The sequence below is a fragment of the Poecile atricapillus genome, chromosome 1, assembly GCF_030490865.1.
Source record: "Poecile atricapillus isolate bPoeAtr1 chromosome 1, bPoeAtr1.hap1, whole genome shotgun sequence".
NCBI lineage: Eukaryota > Metazoa > Chordata > Aves > Passeriformes > Paridae > Poecile > Poecile atricapillus.
In genome coordinates this window covers 165,975,481-165,996,027 of record NC_081249.1, presented here as the reverse complement: position 1 = coordinate 165,996,027, position 20,547 = coordinate 165,975,481, and the positions used below count along the sequence as shown (strand labels likewise).

At 38.6% G+C, this 20,547-nt stretch overlaps 1 protein-coding gene across 4 annotated transcripts in view; it reads left to right on the top strand.

Moving 5' to 3' along the window:
- BTBD7 (BTB domain containing 7) overlaps nucleotides 1–20,547 on the top strand; it is a 56,249-nt gene that overhangs the window by 18,682 nt on the left and 17,020 nt on the right. For 3 of the 4 annotated variants that reach the window (XM_058834128.1, XM_058833962.1, XM_058834223.1), the window contains exons 2-8: nucleotides 276–461; nucleotides 5,528–6,607; nucleotides 15,587–15,795; nucleotides 16,959–17,034; nucleotides 19,317–19,477; nucleotides 19,792–19,935; nucleotides 20,164–20,277. In XM_058834128.1, the coding sequence (XP_058690111.1) occupies nucleotides 380–461; nucleotides 5,528–6,607; nucleotides 15,587–15,795; nucleotides 16,959–17,034; nucleotides 19,317–19,477; nucleotides 19,792–19,935; nucleotides 20,164–20,277 (1,866 nt within the window). In that variant the 5' untranslated portion in view covers nucleotides 276–379. The remainder of the gene's footprint in view (nucleotides 1–275; nucleotides 462–5,527; nucleotides 6,608–15,586; nucleotides 15,796–16,958; nucleotides 17,035–19,316; nucleotides 19,478–19,791; nucleotides 19,936–20,163; nucleotides 20,278–20,547) is intronic. The other variant, XM_058834048.1, reaches the window with a different exon arrangement.

Here is a 20,547-nt window from a genome sequence, read left to right as displayed (position 1 = left end):
CTTGAAAATTTCTTGGCTAAAAGTTTGATAGCCATCCTGTTCTGTGTTGCAATTTATCATATGATTTGTGAATAGTTTGGAAAATTACAGGTTTTTGTGGGGGAAAGAGTATTTCTGATCTGGGTTTAATCATTCAAATAACAGGCTATCTTGAAAATGTTTGAGATTTTATTTTATGAAAATACTGTGTGTTGGAAGCTGAGTTTATTTTATCTAAATCACGTAACATTTAGTAACAAATAATGAAGTACCTTATTGGTGTTTTTGTTCTTCAGAAATGGAGGAACAGAACGCTGGACCTGGGATTGAAGATTTATAAAGGATTATGGGATTATACATTGAAGAGCCAGCAGGCGGAATGCCTGAGTGACTGAAGAAAATGGGTGCTAATGCATCTAACTACCCTCACTCGTGTTCCCCAAGGGTAGGGGGAAATTCACAGGCACAACAGACATTCATAGGTAATCCTTTTCAGTTATCTTGTCACTTCCTTAAATGACTCAGTGGATTGTGTATGCACTGGATTTGATTTGCTTGCAGAAATGTTATGGAGAGCTTCTATTTTCTAGGTCACCAGTTTGAATCCATTCAAGCTCAATCGTGCATGAAATTTAGTACTGTCCATCTGTTTGGCCTATGTATGCAATGAGTTGATCTGCCTTTTGCCAGTAAACAGTTGCCAGGTTATTTAAATAAAATAAGTGGCATTTTTTATAATTAAACCATACATGCTAGTTTTCCCAGTTCAAGAGCACTTGCTTTTGGCTAATACTCATATTGTTTTCTACTCTTCCTCAGAATTTTTGTCAAACTGTGTCAGAGCATGTTAAACCCTTAATCATCAGTTTTCATTGTAGTATTGACATTGTGTCCAAGGAATTACCTCCTTTCTGCTAGAAGGGATATCTCTGGTAATAAATCTGTTAAAGTAACAAACAGGCTAGCAGACAGCTTCTCTTCCTTTTCCTGTTTCTGTAAAATGGGGAATGGGGGTACTTACTGTCCTAACAGCATTATTTACAAGCCAGGACCTTGCTTAGCTGGAGACATGTGTTAAAGTGCCCTTAAGAAAGTATTTTCTCATCCTAGTCATAACTGGGGCAGGCATTACCTTTATGTGTTTTTCAGTCTAGTACAAAGAGACCTCAGTGCAGATCTAAGTACTGTCACACTATAAATAATAAACAGTGATGTTATGAATCTGAAAGAAGGCAGTCTCTGAGAAGATAAATATTCCATAAAAAAACCCAACCCTGACAGCCTGGAAAATGATCTTAGCAGTAAATAACATCAGTAGTTTATAAATGCTTTTCTCCTTTATTCCTCAGCTTGCAACACTGCATAAATAGTTATTGACATTCAGTGTTACTTCTCTTTTTAATCACCATTGAAAGCAGAGTGATATCCTTAGCAGAGGAAAAATTGACTCACTTTGTAAATTTTCTCTTGTTTCTCGGCTTTCATGGCATTCCTAGCTATGAGGTCTCATTTGAAGACAGACCACAAACTTACATTTAAGGATGTGTGTGCTGTCACAGCATGTCAAGGAAGAACTTTCAGTCCTAGCATCATGGATATCCGTGCTGTAAAGTTCCCCTCGAGGGTTTATGTATTTTCAGTGTATCATAGATAATTAGTAAAATATTTGCTCCAGCCTGCATATATGCTTTCTAAAATGCAGCTAAAATGCTTTTCTTACGTGTCTTGGTGTTTTTTAATCTGCCACTCTATTGAGTGAAGAGAAACCCTTAGATGCCTTGAAACAGGCAGATCTGCAGGCTGAAACACCTTTTGAGGATATTTGAAGAGCTTTCCAAAGGCTTCATTAAATTCCCAAGAAACTTTCTACATGATATGTAGAAGGTAGGAAGATTTAGTTGATGCTCTTCACTATTAAACTCAAAACAAAAACCCATTATGTATTATGTCACAATAAATTTACTGACCCCCATCACCTATGGGAAATTGTGGCTGAGACTCTTTTGAGGAAAGTCTAAAAGCATGTGCCTGTCTCATCTTAGGGAAGGCAGATGAGTGTTCTGGGTAAAATTCTTGCTGAAATATCCTGATATTATGGGGTTCCATAAGTGTGCTGTCTGCATCTCATGGGTACATCTCTTCTTCCCACTTCGTGGCACTTGTCTCTTTCTCAATTTGATTTTTATTTACATGATTAGTTTTTGTAGCTGTCTCAGTAGAAAACAGGTGTATCCTAAAACCGATAGCTGAGGTTTTCATCACTTGCCAGAATAATAATGTTTTAATGTTGTGTCAGCTTTTTCATGTTTGGGGTTTAGGTGTTGTGGGGTTTTATTAATTTGTTTTGGAGGGGGGGGGTCTGTTTGTTTTTATTGTATTGTGTTTTTGGTTTTTTTCTGTAGAAGGCATTAGATCTATTTACTGCCCTAAAGCAGAACTGGGGGGTAGAGTTATAATAGCTGCATAATATGTATTAGTTCCCTTATTCTTGGAAGCTGGATTTAGGCCTTTGGGTTTGTTTTAGACATGCTACTTTACCATTAAAGCACTTTACCAAGTTTCATGCTAAATGGGGGATGAATGCTGAAGTCTGAGAACTGATATGGCAAAGCATGGTAGTTTCATAGTGTGAGCTCCTATTGTTAGTTGACTTCATCCTAGTTTGGTTATAGTTTATGAAGAGGAGATAAATCAGTAAAAATAGTGTAGTGCACTTACTTGAAAATAATACTTTTGTTTTAGCCAAAGCTTAACTAATCATCTTCTTACTGTTTTGTCTGCAACATTCAGGAGGAGGATTTCACACCATTTCCTAGGGTGGTACATCTGTTCAAGATGTTTGCTTTTTTAAGTAGACCTCTATAATTAGATATTAAAATGTGTGGGCATGCAAAGGACTAAACAGATGTCATTTTTCATTGTCAGGTTCCCAAGCAGCTCCTCTTGGCAGTCATCTGTTTCTGTAAATATTTGTCTGTCCTAAGCTGGGTATGGTCTAGGGGCATGAAGCAGCAATTGCTTTTGAACAGCATTTAATAGATTGGTGCTTTTTAGTATAGTGCTGAGGAATAATTTATTTTTTTCCTACTTTTAATGCTGTTGCCTTATGAAGGAACACAGGCAGCCCAAAAACATTATCTTCCAGATTCTTTCTTTGAGGGATATGAAGCCACCAGCTGTTGTGAACCTAGAGAGGCTATGATGGTATATCTCTATTTCTTACAAAAAGCAGTTGTGGGGTAATGCTTTTGTAGCAGTGCTTTATCTGTTTGTAAGGGTTAATAGAACTGTTTGCAGTACTTCCAAAGTTAAATCTTGTAAGTAGCTCAGGGTACGCAAAGGTTTGAATGGCGTTTTAGTATTTTGTGGTGATTCATGTGCAAGTAATACCTCACGGCAGCCTTCAGAGAAGAAAGAAATTGAGACTTGCAGTGTCCTAGTTTTTCTATAGTGGAATGTTAGAGAATGTTCTGCACTCAAATTTGCCATTAGAATCCAATGTACTTCAAATAGAAATGAGTTGGCATGTTCTCTGGAAACAGAATTTGTCATTATAGAGTGACCAAAGCGTAGTTATACTTTTATTGTGAAATGTACCTCTTTAAATGAAGCAGAAATTCTACAGTTATCTCTATCAGCAGGAGACTGAATCTCTACTTTTCCATTGTCATGTCTAGTATAGCATGCAGAAGGAATTTTTATGGTGGATTTTGCAACACAATCTCTTTGTTGAAGTTGTCTTGAGTTACTCCTGTTATTTTAATTTAAATATATATTCTTTTCATTTATTGAAATTTCAATATGATTAATAACATGTTGCCTGATCAAGCAAATTTTAAACTCTGATAAAATGGTTAGATGTCTTTCCTCAAATAAAGCAAACTTCCTTCTCAGAGTTTTTACTAATAGGAGGATTGTAAAGCCACTGTATTGCGTGATTTGTGGGAATTTTAATTAGCTTGACATAAAAGCCACTGTGTAAGTTTATTAAGTTATTGAGGCCTAAACAATAAAACAATAAAACAATATACAGAACTGTTAGATTGCTACAGCTGCCTTAGTCTCAAATACAGCTTTGAATTACTCCTGCGTCTTTCAAAGTTTGAGAAATACTTGAAATCACATGGTGACTAAATGCCCTGTGTTTTGTCAGACTGGCCCATAACACCACTGTCAAAACAGCGTCACAAAACAGCATCACAGTGAATCTGCCTTAAACAGATGGAGCTGTGAGATTGCAGTGGTAAGAACAAGTTGTAAAAGGCCCCAAAAGCTCTGGTTCTAGGATGGGCTTTGGAAGATTAATGAAAAGGCAACAAGTAGCGAAGTACACAAATGTACTACTAGAAACCCGAAATATTCCTGACAGAAAATGGACAAATACTATTTCAGATGAACCTGTGATTGTTATTGATCTGTGTAGCATTTGCAAATGTTTTCTTCTCATTCTTCTTTGGTCCAGAAGTGGGACTTGGGTTTGTGTACTTCCTTTTCTCTTTTCTTGTCATGTCTGAGATTCTTCACCATCTGGCTTAGAGTGAAAGCCCTGTAAATAAACTTAAATTAGAAAATTACCCTTAAACAGAAGTATGACTCACATTAAAGCTATGTTTTTTAAACTCCTTTTTTTTTTCTAAAACAATACTTTGGTTTTCCATTACTTGTGGAAATGCAGATTCCAATTCCTTTTTTTTCTCACCGAATTCCTACTGGTATTAGTTCATAATATAATGTCCCTATAAATTATTTTTGAGAAGAAAAATAATTATATGTATACTTTAATTGTATAATGCTCTGTTCCAAGGAAGTCTTTAATAATACAGTAAAACTTCCATTCTCCATATTCTTTGTGATGGTGTGTATGCACGAGTTAGTTTTTGTTCTGTGGAGAAGAGCCTATTTTATGTGTTTGACTTTGGCGTTACTTAATTATCAGATGACAGGATTTTTACTTTTCTTGTTAAATTTGCTCAGAAAATTATCCCTGAGTGTTTTGGTACTGTGTTCTCTTTTTTTTTTTTTCTTGTGACTATAATTGTCCGATGCCAGGTATGCATCTGTTGTTTTTATGATGCTTAATGCTAGAACAGCATTTGAAAACACTTTGAAGGGGGGGGATTGCTAGTATTTCAATTAGATATTTGGCTTAGAAAAAGTTAATACAATTACACTTTTAATGTTACAACTGCAGTATTCTCTTCCTGCTTAGATATGTGTACCATATGCTACAGAGCTACATCAACTGGCACTGCTTGGTTCTTATAATTGAATATATTTTAAAAAAACCCAACCAACCAAAAAAAAGATGTAAAAATCAAACCGAAACACCCTGAAACCCAGCAAACTATAACTTTGTAGATGCAAATAAAAGTCTTTGTTCTTAATGGCCAGGAAAGCTTCAGTCAGGTTTTCAGTTGTCAAATTATTTGATATTTGGAGAGGGAAAAACTGTATTACTTGCAGAATCATTGATGGAGTATTTAGATGTTATGGACCTTCCTTTTAAATTTAAAGAATAAATGTGTTCAATTTTCCTTTTTGCCTTTAGGGACATCATCCTACTCTCATCAAGGTTTTGGCTGTGAATCAAAGCTATATAGCCTTGACCATGGCCACGAGAAACCTCAAGACAAGAAAAAGAAAACCTCTGGCCTTGCCACCCTCAAAAAGAAATTCATTAAGCGTCGGAAATCGAGCCGATCTGCTGACCATGCCAAGCAGATGCGTGAGCTCCTCTCAGGCTGGGATGTCAGAGATGTTAATGCATTAGTAGAAGAATACGAAGGAACATCAGCCTTAAAGGAACTTTATCTACAAGCTAATTTGGCAAGACCAGAAGCTAGAACGCTACAAAAAGACATGGCTGAACTTTATCAATACAAATATTGTACTGATGTTGACTTAATATTTCAAGAAACTTGTTTTCCTGTGCATCGTGCGATATTGGCGGCAAGATGTCCATTTTTTAAGACGCTGCTTTCTTCCTCACCAGAGTATGGGGCAGAAATAATAATGGATATTAACACAGCTGGCATAGATATGCCTATGTTTTCTGCTTTGTTACACTACCTTTATACGGGCGAGTTTGGAATGGAGGATTCGAGATTCCAAAATGTTGATATTCTTGTGCAGCTTACTGAAGAATTTGGAACACCAAATTCCTTAGATGTTGACATGCGCGCACTGTTTGATTATATGTGCTACTACGATGTGGTTCTTAGCTTCTCATCCAACTCTGACTTAGTTGAAACTTTTGGTGGAAGTCAGAACTGTCTAGATGAAGAGCTCAGAGCTCACAAAGCTATTATTTCGTCACGATCTCCCTTTTTCCGTCACTTGCTGCAGAGGAGGATACGAACTGGTGAAGAAATCACAGACCGAACTCTACGGACTCCAACTAGAATTATATTGGATGAATCTATCATACCAAAAAAATACGCTAAGGTCATTTTGAACTGTATGTATACAGATGTGGTGGACCTCTCAGTTTTGCACTCCAGTCCTTCTGTGGGCAGTTTAAGTGAAGTCCAGGCTCTTGTAGCAGGAAAACTAAACATGACTAGGGCTGAAGAAGCTATGGAGCTTTATCACATAGCACTGTTCTTGGAGTTTAACATGCTTGCACAAGGTATGTAATACTGTCCTCACTGTAGAATATATGACCTTATTAGAAGAAGTTTTAGCAATTTTGCAGTGTAGGGATGCTTATTGTCAGCTGTCAGGGGCTGACGGTTCCTTTAGAAATGGAATTTGTTTTCCATATGTAAGTTGTCAGTAATGCATCTATTTCCTAGGGACAGAAGAGATTTAGTTGTATGGTACATCATTGTTGAGACATGTTAATCTTATCAAGTGTGTATAACTGGTATTGATATTTCTAATGCTTATCTGCTTTCTGTAATCCGTTTTTTGGTGTAAACTACAGAGTGATCCTTGTTGAGAGGAGGAAATATTTAGACTTGTTAGGAAGTGTCTGTATATGTTAACAAGGCTGTAAACTTGATTGACTATTTCTGTAGTTTATGTCAAAGACACCAACTCTGCAATCGTGCTGTTGGAAGGAAAACTTAAAGAGCTTAATTGCACTCATCTTAGGTCTTTAATGTCTGCCCCTCTATGAACAGAACTGAAGGCAGGGTCAGTCAGTATTATCAGACATAAAGTTTAGGAAGTTTTACTACTTCAATTATTCTTGAAGATCATTCAAATCTTGATTACATACAACCTCCTGAACTGAATTACTGCAATCTCAGGTGAGGTGTCCAAGCACTGATCAGTGAACTAATGGCACTTCTTGTGGTGGCAGGAGTTTTGCCCACAGTTTTGTCTGATGGTTTTTTAGCTATTTAGTGGCCATATGATGTATAATCAAGTGTGGAAATTGCTTCAGGCCTTGTTGATGGGGAATTAGAATTTTACTTTTGAGCTGAGAAAGGAAATATCAGCAACATAATTTGTTAAAGTAGTTACATTTTTTTAACAAAAGTAACTTTTTACAGTAGATCTGTACATCCATAACATCTAGCTGTCAAATTAAATTTGACAAGATAGAAACCATATATTACAAGCTATAAAGTAGTTCTAAGTAAAATAGGAAACTTGATAAAGAGTGGACAGGAAAGGGCAGTATAAGCACTGCAGGAAGAGGTCATATTTTTAATGGGTTCTCCTAATAGTTACATGAAACGGAGAGTGATGAGTGGTGAGAAACTAATAGAACTACTGTAGCTCATGTGGAGTTTGCCATTAGGAAACTAATTTTCAGATTGTGCTGGAAGCTGAAATAATTGTTCTGCAATAAAACTGGCACAAAACAAAAGGGATATGTTTTCTGAGGTAACATTCTACAGGATGCAATTAGAATGTTCTTAGGCTCAGAATCATCCAATCATAGAGCAGCCCAGGTTACAAGGGGCCTCAAAAAGTCATAGAATCCAACCTATCCGAGTGAGAAAGGGATCCTAGGTGAGATTGTCCAGCATTCTGTCCAATCACTTCTGGAAAACCACCAGTGATTGGGACTATACTGTGTTCCTGTGGAGATTGTCCTGGTGAAGTGATTGTTCTCATTGCAAAAACATCTTGTGCTGAGATGTTTTCCAGTGCAACCTACACCTGTTGCTCCTTGTTCTTTTCATGCGGCTTCTTGTGAGAAGAGAACCTCTGTCCTTTTTATAGCTACTCTACAGTTGCTCAGGGTCTGGGAATACTATGACAAGGTCCCCTGAGCCTTCTGTTCTTGAGGGAGAAGAGACCTAACTTATTCAGTCTTCCCACATAGACTAAGTTCTCCAGTACTTTGATCAACATAATGGCACTCCTTCAGACTCTCTTTTGTCTATCTGCATCTTTCTTCTTTTTGTTGTTTCCTTCTCAGTACACCTAGAAACTTCATGTTTCAGAAGGGGCAAGAAGTTTTACTGTAGTTGAACTATGGTATTAAATTAATTACTATATGATATGCGCAAGCTAATACTACTTGAGAACAACTCTGTAGATCAGCTGAAAGCCAGAAAGGAAAATGGGTTGAAATTAAAGAGGTGATGGCGTTTCTCAATTTTGGTGCATGCACATTTATACAAGTGCTAAAAGGATTTAACGTGCTCAGGGAATACTAATGAGAGAATTAAATGGTGAATGAAACCCTCAGTGAGACACTGAATAATTATGCACTGTTTCATAAATGAACAGGGTGCAATTCTTTTCCTCAGATTGGAAACCTAAACTGGAACAACTGTGATCTGGAGGTGTTCTGATGAAGCAGTGTTAGTTATAGCAAAGCAGAAAAGCAGTGACAGATGGAGAACTTTCAAGAGAAACTTAGGTAAACTTATAGATAGGAAAATGGCTTTTATTTTCTATGTTAGTAAATACTGAGAAATGAGCTCTTGTTTTATTTTGTGCTGAGTTTGTTTCAGCTCACTTTGAGGTTTCTTGGATCAGCATGTACCTAAGCTAGCACTCTTGTCAGTAATCCACTGCAGAATGGTGCTGCTCTGGAATGTATATTCCATGAGTCAGTGGTAACAAGATTTCTACTTTTTCTGGTAAGCTTTCCCCCTCTAGGAGAGTACTACCTCTAGGAGAGAGAAAGAAAGGCAGCAGCAGGAGCTGCACTGGGCTTGCACCTCAGCAGCACACTTGACTGAGTGAAGCCAGCGAGTGCAGGAGTGCAGACTCAGGCTTGGTGGCCCTCTGGATGAACTGGAGCTGCAGTGTTTTGAGGGTGGTCATAGGGAGGAGGTAGAGGGATGTAGTGGCATTCAGAGGTTTTCTTCTTTCCACGGTAAATCCCTTTCTGACCACAAAAGTAGTGAGATTGAGGGGTGGTGCTGTTGTTATACATAGGGGAGAAATGCAGTAAGATCAGCAACTGTTGAAATCTATTAAATTATCAAATACTTGAAAATGTAGGTTTGGCACTCCTTCAGATATTGAAATTCTAGATGTTAACTTCACCTAATTAGGATTTTACAAATTGGTACTGCATTCCCTAGCTACCCGAGAAAGTAGTAAGCACTCTGTAGAGCTGTATGCGCCAGTGGAGTCAGAATAATAGTTTCATACTTAATTTGCAGAGTTCATGTTTAGGTCATTGGTACTGTGCAGGCACAAAAGAACTGTTCCAGTATAATCTTATAATCAAAATTAAAAGGAAGCTTTTTTGGTCAGGGAAAACTCTATGCCTGTATGTGACTGAGGTCACTTAAAGATGTGCTTTTGTCATGACCACTGTTCTTGTTCCTGACTGAATTGTAGCATCTTGTCCTCATTTATTATGATTCTTAAAATGAGGTAGATGGGAGATCTTAATTTCAGTAGCGTCCATCCTATTCCCTGATTTCACAGCTAGCAGACTTCTATGTTGGAAGCTGTCACTCAAACGTCTGACTTCTAGTGTTATGCAGAGTGATGAGGAAGAGACAGCATTGTGTAGGTGTTGGAGGCCACTGAGCAGGCAGTTCTCCTGACATCTCCTGACATCTCCTGACATCCTGACTTTTGGCAGTGTTTTTCCACTCTGTGGTGCAGCAGGTGTCCAGTTCTGCCCAAGTACTGACTGATCCCATCAGCTGGCTTTCTCAGTAGCTGATGTCTTAAGTTTCTTCTCTAGATTTCCACACCCTCAGCTAAAGTTTTTTGTTTCAGTTCACTCCTGCTAGCCAATTGCAAACTTGCAAAGGCTTGTCTCCCTGGTTTCGTGGAAAATATTTTGGGCTTATTAATGTTATGTCTGGATACTCTTCCCAATTAATTTTTCTCGCTTGCACTTTTGCCTGGGTGTTTGTAACTGAGTGTCAAGTGAAGTTGATGTTCTTTAAAGCTTCTGATCAGCTGCTTTTATTTTTAACAGATTTTTGTTTGATTTGTCTTCAGGGACCTTTGTAAGTATCCAGATGTTGTAATTTTTCTTCAGTTTCAGCAGATGATTCAGCTTTGACTATTTCCATGGAAATTTCCCATTCCTAACACAGTGATATACCTTTTTCTGACTTGTGATTTAATAGATAGTTTCCCTGTGGTGAAGATAGTGATAGTATGAGTATGTGCATTAAATCTTTACTGTCCAAGTAAAGCAGGACAACCTTTATCTAGAATTTCCTCTGCCTTCATCTTGATTTGTTTTAGCTGAGGGTTGTCACTTACCTTTCAAGATAAACTGAAATGGATGTTTGAACGAACTAATTTGAGTAAATGAACTAATCAGCAAGCACATCTGGTCAATAAAGCTGGTCATACTGAAACCCATTTGTACCTAATGGGACTGACATTGTTTTTAGGGGTCCTGGGGTAGTTGTTACTGTCAAAAGTGAAGCTCTTTGAGGCTTTCACAGAGACTATGAGGATTAGAGTCGTCTCCAGGAAGTTGGAGCACATCCCATAGTGGAATGTTCCTGTGCTCTGCCTGCCTGTTTCTGCCCTCTGCTGCAGTTTTTCTGTCTTCATGCTACCTTGCTGCTCTTTGTCAACTGTACTGGTGCAATTATTTTAACACATTGACTCACAAAGTTTGGGTTCAATATCACCCTTGCTCTTCTGTAGCACAGTTACTACTAGATCAGTTCCCTAGTCCTGTTCATCACACGTTTTTAAAATACTCCCCACTTCCAGTCTTGCTGTAGTGCCCTACTATTGCAGGGAAGTTTGACTTCAGGCATATTAGTTTTATTAGATAGCTATATTACATATGTGAATCCTCTACTGCATCTTGGCCCTGTTGCCCACTGTCATGAATAGTCCCACTGAGGTGCTATACAGAATGTTTTGCTGTGATAGGCTTTTGGATACTGGGACGTTATGAAACAGTTTTGCCTGAGAACCTTTTCTGTCACCTGTCAAATAAGTTTTCTAAAGTAAGACTGACAAATAACTCAGTTTCTGACTTTTTGCTTGCCTTTGCTTTTATATTAGGAGTTTACTCTTGACAAATATAAGAACTTAGAAACTTTATTGTAAAACCATATTCAGTAGCACAGCATTTGATCTAGAAGCAGATATTGCCTGACATCAAAGGTACTCTTGATCTTAGGAGGGCTGAAATACTGAAATGCCAGGGATCTCACGGTAGCAATATTAAATACACATTCAAAAAAATTCAGAATCTGGTTCCTGTGACTGCCAGCATGGTCTCTCCTAATGTGACAAACTTAAAAACGTTGAATAGCTTCTAGATTCTGGCTTCTAGAATTCTTACTACTTTTTTTTCATTGGCTCTGCTAGTGTGCACCAGTTTAGGAGGAAAGTCTTCACCACGGAATGAGTTCAATCAAGCTAATAGTTTTGTAGTAAAAGCTTTGCTTAATGATGCTTTTGCTAATTGTTGAAGGCAGTTAACTTGTCTTCAGTTAACTGTGTCAGCTGTTCTGATCCCAGGTCTCTAGCTAGAATGCTAAACGTGGACTCAAGCTATTTCTGTCTGGAAGGACTGTGGGACTGCATTTGTGAGAGAACTGTGAAAGCAGACAGGACTTGATGGTAGGCAGGCTCCATTGGCATCCAGCAAAATGAGTGCATGGAATAGCATAATTTGTGCAAAATGTGATCATTAGCCTTCCTTTTTGTAGACTCCAGGTTGACACTCTGAAGGCTAGTAATGGTCACAGAAGCTTCTGGGACATTGCAGATGGATTTTGGGAAGGCTGTTGCTGCCTGAGTATTAAAAAATAGTATTCACAAGAAAATATGCTCTGTTCTACTTTGAAGAGCAATATTGTGGCTATTAGATGACTACTTTTATTGCCAAGTGGCTGATTGTTAAAGCAGAAAAAATTTCTGCCAAAAAAGAAAGGAAATTGGATTCTTTCCATTTTCTAGCTTTTCCAAAGCTAGAATTGGGTTGCCCCAATTTATTTACAAGCTCAAAAAACACTTTAATTATTACCTTATGCTTACTTCAGAAGAAATACTTTTAATAATCCTTCACTTCTGACCTATTGCTAAAGTTACTTGGGAAGAAGACTGTTTCATTTGCTAGTCATTCTTAATGAGCTTTTCACCTGATGTCATATTATTGTTAGTTGTGCAATAATTGAACTTGACAGAAGAATTGAGACTGAGCTGATGTACTGTTTCTATAAATCGGTGTTGCTCAGACCTTTGGAACTGCATTTCTGGTGTGTTTTCAGGGGGAAAGCATCTTTGCTTCAAAAATAAATGTAAGATGAAATACTAGGAATGACATTAGTTTTGAGATAAGTCTCTGCTCTTGTAGTTTGAGTTTCCTGGTGACTGATTTCAGTGGGTGGGTTTACTGCCTTTGAAATGGAGCAGTTCTTACGTATGATGTTTAGAGTTCAGGGAAATGCAGTTTCTGCTGAAGTCAGCTTGCGTGCAAGCAGAATAATTGCATGCAAAAAATTATGTTAGTATTTAGCAGGGGAAGGCTGAGTGCAGATGACCCTAAATAATGGTTTCAAACTATTTTGTTTCTTATTCATGGGAGTCAAACTCCTCTCTTAAGCAAATTGCAACTAGTCACCGCTTTCATTTATGTGCCAGGTTTGCTGCTAACTTAACATTTTCCTTTCTTGAGCCCCAAAAGGAAAGCTGAGAGAGACTCGCATGACAAAGTTAAATGCAATGTCAGCCCTTTGCTGTTTGGGTAAAAACGGATCCTGAAGTGGAAAGCTTCAGACTTCATTTATTCATTTTTCTGACACATGCTGAAGTATTTTAAGCTTTTTTTGATGATAAGTGGGATATTGGATGGTTTAGTTGTTTCTTCTTTGTTTGTTTAAGGCTGTTTCTCAGATTCTTGACCAGAAGTTTTTAAGACTTAAAAAAACTTCATCCTTTAGGAATCTGGGGAATTCCCCCATTTAGAGGGGGCAGTTTCACTAACCCATACCTCAAACCACAGAGTGTATTTCAGAACAGTTCTCATGCTCTGCTCTTACCTGTACCAGTGATGACTGGAGTGATGTTCCAAGTGCCTCCAACCCATCTTGGTTGCCTGTGCCCTGCTCACTTAAGGCCAGTGCTTGCTATGCAGATTAGAGATCAGTGTCTATAATGAGTAAACTAGTCATAGTGACGATAATATGTAACCTCATGGAGATAGGTGGCTCTGAGAAGTGCCATACTATTTCAGTATTTCACTATTTCAGTAATGGTGAAGAACAAAGCAGTTGTGTTGAAACATGACTCACCACTCATCCCTTTGTCAGAAGCAAGGAGAGTCTGTCTGGGGATGCACAGTGTAATGCTGCATGTGCTGCATTGGTCAGAAATGTGTGTGCCATGGGTACCCCTTCTGTCAATAGCTGCATTCAGTTTTCTTTTTCTTAGGTGAATCAGACATGTGGGAAAAAAACCCATCCAGCTGCTTGTTGAGGAAAGTTTTGTTTAAATATAAGCTGGTGTAAAATGCATTACTGTTGGGGGACAGACATTACTCTTATAAATTGCTTTAGAAATTTAATAATGATTGTGTCCAAAACTGTATATACATTTAGACATGTCCCTGAAAAGCTTAGAAATTTTTATTGGTAGAATATTCTTCTTACAATTACCATATTGTGGTTGTTATAGTATTGGGTACAAATATGTGTGTCTAATAGGACAGGTAAATTTAAAACCAATCATGTGATTAAACCGTTGCTTTCTACTACCTTCTTAATCCTCCTGTTTAAATTCCCGTTTTTAGTAACTTTATTTCTGCGTAGTAGCACCTTTGACAGATTCCCTCCTACTTAAAGAAGCTTGTTCACTTGTTACTACCTACTCCTTAAAAACATATCTTTCACATTATTAGTAACAATGGAAATTGAATGAACACTGTATATTCTGTATGCTGCCCCATGTAGAAGAGTAATATTTGTCTTTTATATCTGTTATTTATACTCTGTTACAGTGAGTTTTATCTGTATGCAGCCAGTGCAAAAATATGTAGCATCAGGAGACTCATCTTTGTCTTGACCAGGGTTGAGATTACTCAAGACTTTTGCTTAGCTTCGTTCAAGAGCTCAGCAATGTGATACATATACCTAAACAGCAAAGTTTAGTTTTTAGGTATCTTTGAAACTGGGAGAAAAATGATGATGTATAAGCAAAATTGCAGTGTAGACATGTAGCTCTGAACTGTCTGGGGACCTCTTATAGGCACAGCTGTAATTTTGTGGCTATAGTGGGTTGACACTGGAATGTATAATTCTGAGAGTTTTTTTCTTTAAATTGCTATCTTTGTGCTAAACCAGACATACACATGATATCAACGAAGTGTTATTGGAGACTTAAAGTTATCAACGTTGTGGTACCATCTGTCTTAACTCTGTAGTCCCAAGTACCCAGGTTTTCAGCCCTCCCACAGTACATCTTCCCTCATTTCTTCCAAATCAGCTTCATTTCCCTTCAGGAGTTTTAACTGTACTGTCTCTCCTTCAGAAGATGTGTACCCTGTGAAAGAGTAGATCCTAATAAAGCAGTGGGTAGGAAGAAACTGTAGCAGACTCCATAAATCTGTCTCCCTTCTGCTTCCCTGTCAGAATGTGCTCCCTGTTCTGGCACCCTCTGTACCTTGCTGGATACTGAGGCCATCGTGGTGGCCTGGAGCAGTCATCCACTGTTTTCTGCCTTCTGTGTGAGTCAGAAAATGATGCTTTGCTGCCCTCGTCCTGTACTAAGTAGCCAAGTACCAACACTGTTACAGCTTGTGTTTCTTCTCTGCCTGGTCTGTCTCAGAAAGGTCTGTGGGCAAAGTGATATGGGCAAAAACCCCACCTTTGTTACAGATCAGGGGTTTCTGTGAATCTACTGCGAAAAACAGTGACTCAAATTCTCAATGTTAAAACGTGTTAAACACTCAGATAATGGAAGGTGGTTGTGATTGGGTTGAACTACCTTTCCAGTTGTTTATCCAGGCATGCCAGCAGCCATGATGCTTCATGTGCCTTTAGAAAGTAAATAACCATGTAGTTGGAATCATAAACCACTGTTAAAATTATTGTACTTTTAGTCAAAATATAACCTTGTTTTCAATCTTGAGCTGTAGGGCACTTGTCTTTACTCTCACTGGGTGTATATGACCCTTTCTTAGCCACATGTATTATTCCTTCAGGGTCAAAGTGCCTCTGTAACAACACTGTTGATTGTTGCCGTTGTTTCTTAGGCTGTGAAGATATTATTGCTGAGAGCATCTCACTGGATACCTTAATTGCCATTCTGAAGTGGAGCTCGCAGCCGTACGGTTCCAAGTGGGTACATCGCCAAGCGCTACATTTCCTCTGTGAGGAGTTTACCCAGGTCATGACTTCAGAGGTCTTCTACGAACTCAGCAAGGACCACCTGCTCACAGCTATTCAGTCTGACTATTTACAGGTAACCTGCAATGCAGAATGCAGCTGGTCCTGCTAGGAGCAGGATGTATTATACCATCACTAGGAAATGCTTGGGAGTAGCTGATTTTAAATTGTAGGCTGAAGAGGGCTGTACGCACTGAGCACTCCTATAATGTGTAAAAAATGAAATGGAAATAGTGATTAAGAAAGTTGTTTTGTTCTTGGCTTGTAAAACAACCCAAATGTGGTATATGCTGTTGCTTAGAAATCTAATAATAGTTTATGAATGGATGCAAAGTATTTTAAACACAGCATTTCTGAACTTAACATTTTCCTTGCCTGTGTAAGAGTTTTATAAAATTACATGGTGGGAGTAGTTTTGCTGTAACACCACACATGCTAATTTGGGGCAGTGGGAACTAATAAACAAGAAATGGTTCAGAAAACTCAAACTTACTTTCATGGAGAGAGAAAAATACCTTCTCTGACAAGTATTGCAGAAATTTTTAAATTTATTTTTGTGACTTGCCTTCACTGATTGTGTGGTTTTAGGGAGAGAAAGCTGTACGGTCCAACAGAGAGATCCTGGATTTTTGCTGCCACTGCTCATCAGGGGAGATACCTTTATGATGACTACCCTTTAATAGCTTAAAGATTACTACATTATTTTTTAACTGCATTCATCTCAGTCTTACTTTTTTGTAAAGGATTAAGTGCTAGAGATCATTTTCAGTGGTTTTTTTTTAAGTTTTGTTTTCTTAAAACATTTAAAACAGAAATTATGGTTAACAGTACTGTTGATCTTCCATGAGAGCTTATATTGCTGAATTTGTAATGTTAAACAAAAGCTTGGAGCACCCAGAGGTAGAACTGCCCCTTTTAAGTAAATTTAGTAATTCAAGCTTTATACCTGTAAGTTTCCATACTAAATAAAATTTTTCCTTCTGTACAAACCTTATTCCTCCTCCTAGGGATTCAGTTAGTAATATGAATCTAGAAATTATGGTGGTGATATACCTGTAGTACAACTTAAATTTTAGGAGAAAGTGGTAAGCAGATCATAAAGTGCAAATACTTCATGCTTAGGTACAACTATGTTTCTTTAGAGCAGTAAAAAACCTGTGGGTTTTTTTTTTTTTTGTCTTGTGTGTGTGTGCATGTGACATTAAGCATATACAGATTACTGACTTCCTCTTTCGACAGGCAAGTGAACAAGATATTCTTAAATATCTGATTAAATGGGGAGAACACCAGTTGATGAAGAGGATAGCAGATCGAGGTGAGGATCCTTTAAACCATGCAGTACTAAACCAAATAAACCAAAATCTATGGCAGTTCTGTTTTGTGGGTCACTTGTAACTTAGGGAAATTCAATCTGCTTTGTCCATAATATAGTCAAAACAAGTGCTCTTGCTTTCTTTAAAAGTTTTGTTATCTAAAATGAGAACACAGTATTCTGAGGGAGATGGGAGTGTTTAGTCTGAAGAAGAAAAGGCTTAGAGGGGATCTTAGTAGAGTCTGTAAATATCTAATGGCAGAAAGCAAAGAAAATAGAGCAGCGCTTTTCTCTTGGCACCCAGGACAAGATGAGAGGCAATGAGGCATTAACTGAAATACAAGAAATTGTGAAGATGGTCAGACACTGGCACCATTTGCCCAGATTAGTTGTGGGATCTCTGTCCTCGGAGGTATCACATCCCAGCTGGAGGCAGTGAAGGGCAATGTGTTGAACCTTCCCTGGGGAGGTGTGGGAAGAGGGCACCAGACTTTTAGAGGTCCTTTCAACCTCTATGACTGTCTGATTTTGAAGTCTGGTTGGTTTCCTGTTGTCTCAGAATTATTTTTCTTGTAACCAATTCATCAAATAAAAACCCCTTGCAGTATCTTGTTATCCAGGCTTCTCACAGTAGCGTTACTCTTAGTTTACCGTGTCAGCCTTTCCCTGCAGTTTGAGTGTGTCTCTGACAGGAATCTGTGGTAGTGAGAAACAAACTAACAAGTGGCACCAGTGTTTTCCCTAAAGTAAATATAAATGTATTTTTATGAGCCTAGATGCACATTAGTGCTACAGTGGTAACTTCAGGAGCAATCTTACACAGGCTGGATATGGGAAGTAGGATAAACACGTATGTCCCAAATAACAGATGCAAGGATCTTGTAGTTCATCTGCACTAAGAAGTGTCAATCACATAATGCCAGAAGAGAAGCAAAAGGGAAGAACCTGCCTAAGTAAAAACAGAGCAGTACTGGTGTAACTACTGTCTTGGGAAGGCTGGCTGTGCATTTGAAATCCACTGTTTCTTCTTGCAATACAACTGCTTTGTCATGGACATGTTTTATGAAATGCAACAAAAAATTAGTTAAAGGATGTGCTTCTAGTGTCCTGACTAAGTATTAACCTATTTCCAAAACAGGATTTTCCAAGTGTTTGTCCTAGGGCACATTGGAACATAATGGAGCCAGTTAAACAGTAACAGACCTGGGCTGGGGCAGAAGCTGCTCCTTTGGGATCACTGCACAGCTTCTTGCTCTGACATTCATTAAGTAAACAGCTCACATCTCTTATCTGGGATCATCAGATAACACAATAAGCAAAAGCAGAAGCAGTGATGCCAAATTCTGTCAGATTAGGGCCAGATTTAGTCTGGTAATTTCATCTAAATTCTTCAGTGGCACTCCTTATATTGCAGCTCTCAATGTGCGATGCTGTCGCTAAAATTCTACAAAGCATTAGAGAATGTAATGAGCTGTGGCCAGAACTTGAGCTGCATGTACTGAGGGAGGGTGGGTATGTTTGACAGGTTTCCTCAAAGAGGGAAACTAGTCAGTCAAATTGAGATTGGGCACAATACCTAAAATACACATGTGGGCTGCATGGTCATCTTGCTGTCTCCAGGAGGATACCACTTCTGGTAGAAATAGGTGTCCTGTGACCATGAGAGCAATTTGAGTGGGCTTGACACCATGTTACTGAGGCGGCTTATGCAAGGAAGCTAGAATAATGTATCCCTGAAGACCCTTCAGTCCGTAATTTGTAGAAAGTGTCTTTGAAAACTGCTGGGGAAAGGCAGGGGAGCTTCAGGAGAAAGTCCTTGGGGGAACTGCTAGCAGGGAGGTACAACTGCTTTCATAGCATAGTTCTTAATAGAGTTTTCCAAATGTTTATCACAAATGCTATGTTTGTATTTTCTGCCTGGCTTACACTTTGAAACTGGCAGCTGTGCCAATGACCTGTGCTGGTATAAACTGAACCTGTCTCTGTGGATGCTTCATATAAGATTTTAAGGCATGAGGTAGAATCATAGAGCCATTTAGGTTGGAGAAGGCCTCCAGAATCATGGAATCCAACCTTTGACCAATCCAGCCAGCTGTCCACTAGACAATAGCACCAAGTGCCATATTTGGTTGTTAGTTTTGTGGAACAGTGCTGATGAGCACTACTGATGAATGATGAATGAGAATTTTCCTTCCTTTACTGTAACTTTCTGTAAGCCCTGTGCCTCCCTCTATCCTTTTTAAAATTTCTAATGAAAACTTACCATGTCTTGTTCCTTCCCACAGAGCCTAATTTACTCAGTGGTACTGCTCACAGTGTGAATAAAAGAGGTGTGAAGAGGAGAGATCTTGACATTGAAGAGCTGAGGGAGATCCTGTCTCCACTTTTACCTTTTGTCCGCATTGAGCACATCTTACCCATGAATAGTGAAGTACTGAGTGATGCAGTAAGTCAGTAGTCTCACACAAATACCATCTCTGCATTCTTTGTACTTCACATGTTACAGTGTTCAGCTGTGATAGTCTTTTTGCTTTGCTGGGTGTTGGTTTTGTATATTTTAAGGATTAACTTCTAAAATGTTATCATTGAGAGTAATAGAGGTATAACACTTTTTCTGGTTAGGTTTTGTGTTCTTTAAATCTATCAAAAGGCTAAAGAAAAATCAGTGGTGTAAGGATTCAGTGTAAAGAATGCATTTATTGCAAGCTTTTACCATATTAATATTTAAAAAAACATAAAACTCTTTCTTGATTCTTAAAGATGAAGAGAGGCCTGATTAGTACTCCTCCTTCAGACATGCTGCCAACATCAGAAGGTGGAAAATCAAATGCCTGGCTGCGGCAAAAAAATGCTGGAATATATGTGCGGCCAAGACTGTTCTCGCCATATGTGGAGGAGGCTAAGGTAATATCAGCAACACTTGACTGCTCACAGATTGGGAGTCATCAGGGGGTTCTTTAAACAGGGAAAGATTTTGGGATGTTTGTGTCTCTTTACATGTACTGGCCTAAATACTAACATTTTCAATTTAACAAGACTTACAAGATTGATCATCAGGCTCAAGTCTCTAGAACTGGTCAGAAAAATTTCAACAAAATTTTTTTTGTCGAAATTGAAATGTTTGCGAGACAGATCTTGATGAAATTCCACCGGAAACAAAGCAGCGTTCTGAGGGAAACCTCCCTGGTTTCCAGCCAGTTTGCCGGCCCAGCTCCTCGGCAGCCCTCCCGGCAGGCGGATGGCAAGGTGAGAGCCTGAGAGTCCCAGTCTGCAAATAGTCAGCAACCTTGGTGCCAGCTCTTTCAGGCTCCCCAGCTCCCACCAGAGCTGGGTGAGGAACTGCTATTCCACTTGGCAGAGGACTGGTATTTCATCTTCTTGTTTGATTCAGAACATACCCAAAATCTTGTGATCCTCCACAAAATGGAATAAATATCCTGTGTTCAATTTGAATAAAGTCCTTTGTTTCCCTCTCAGGCAGTCACTTCCCTATTTAATTTCTTGCATGAGCACTGT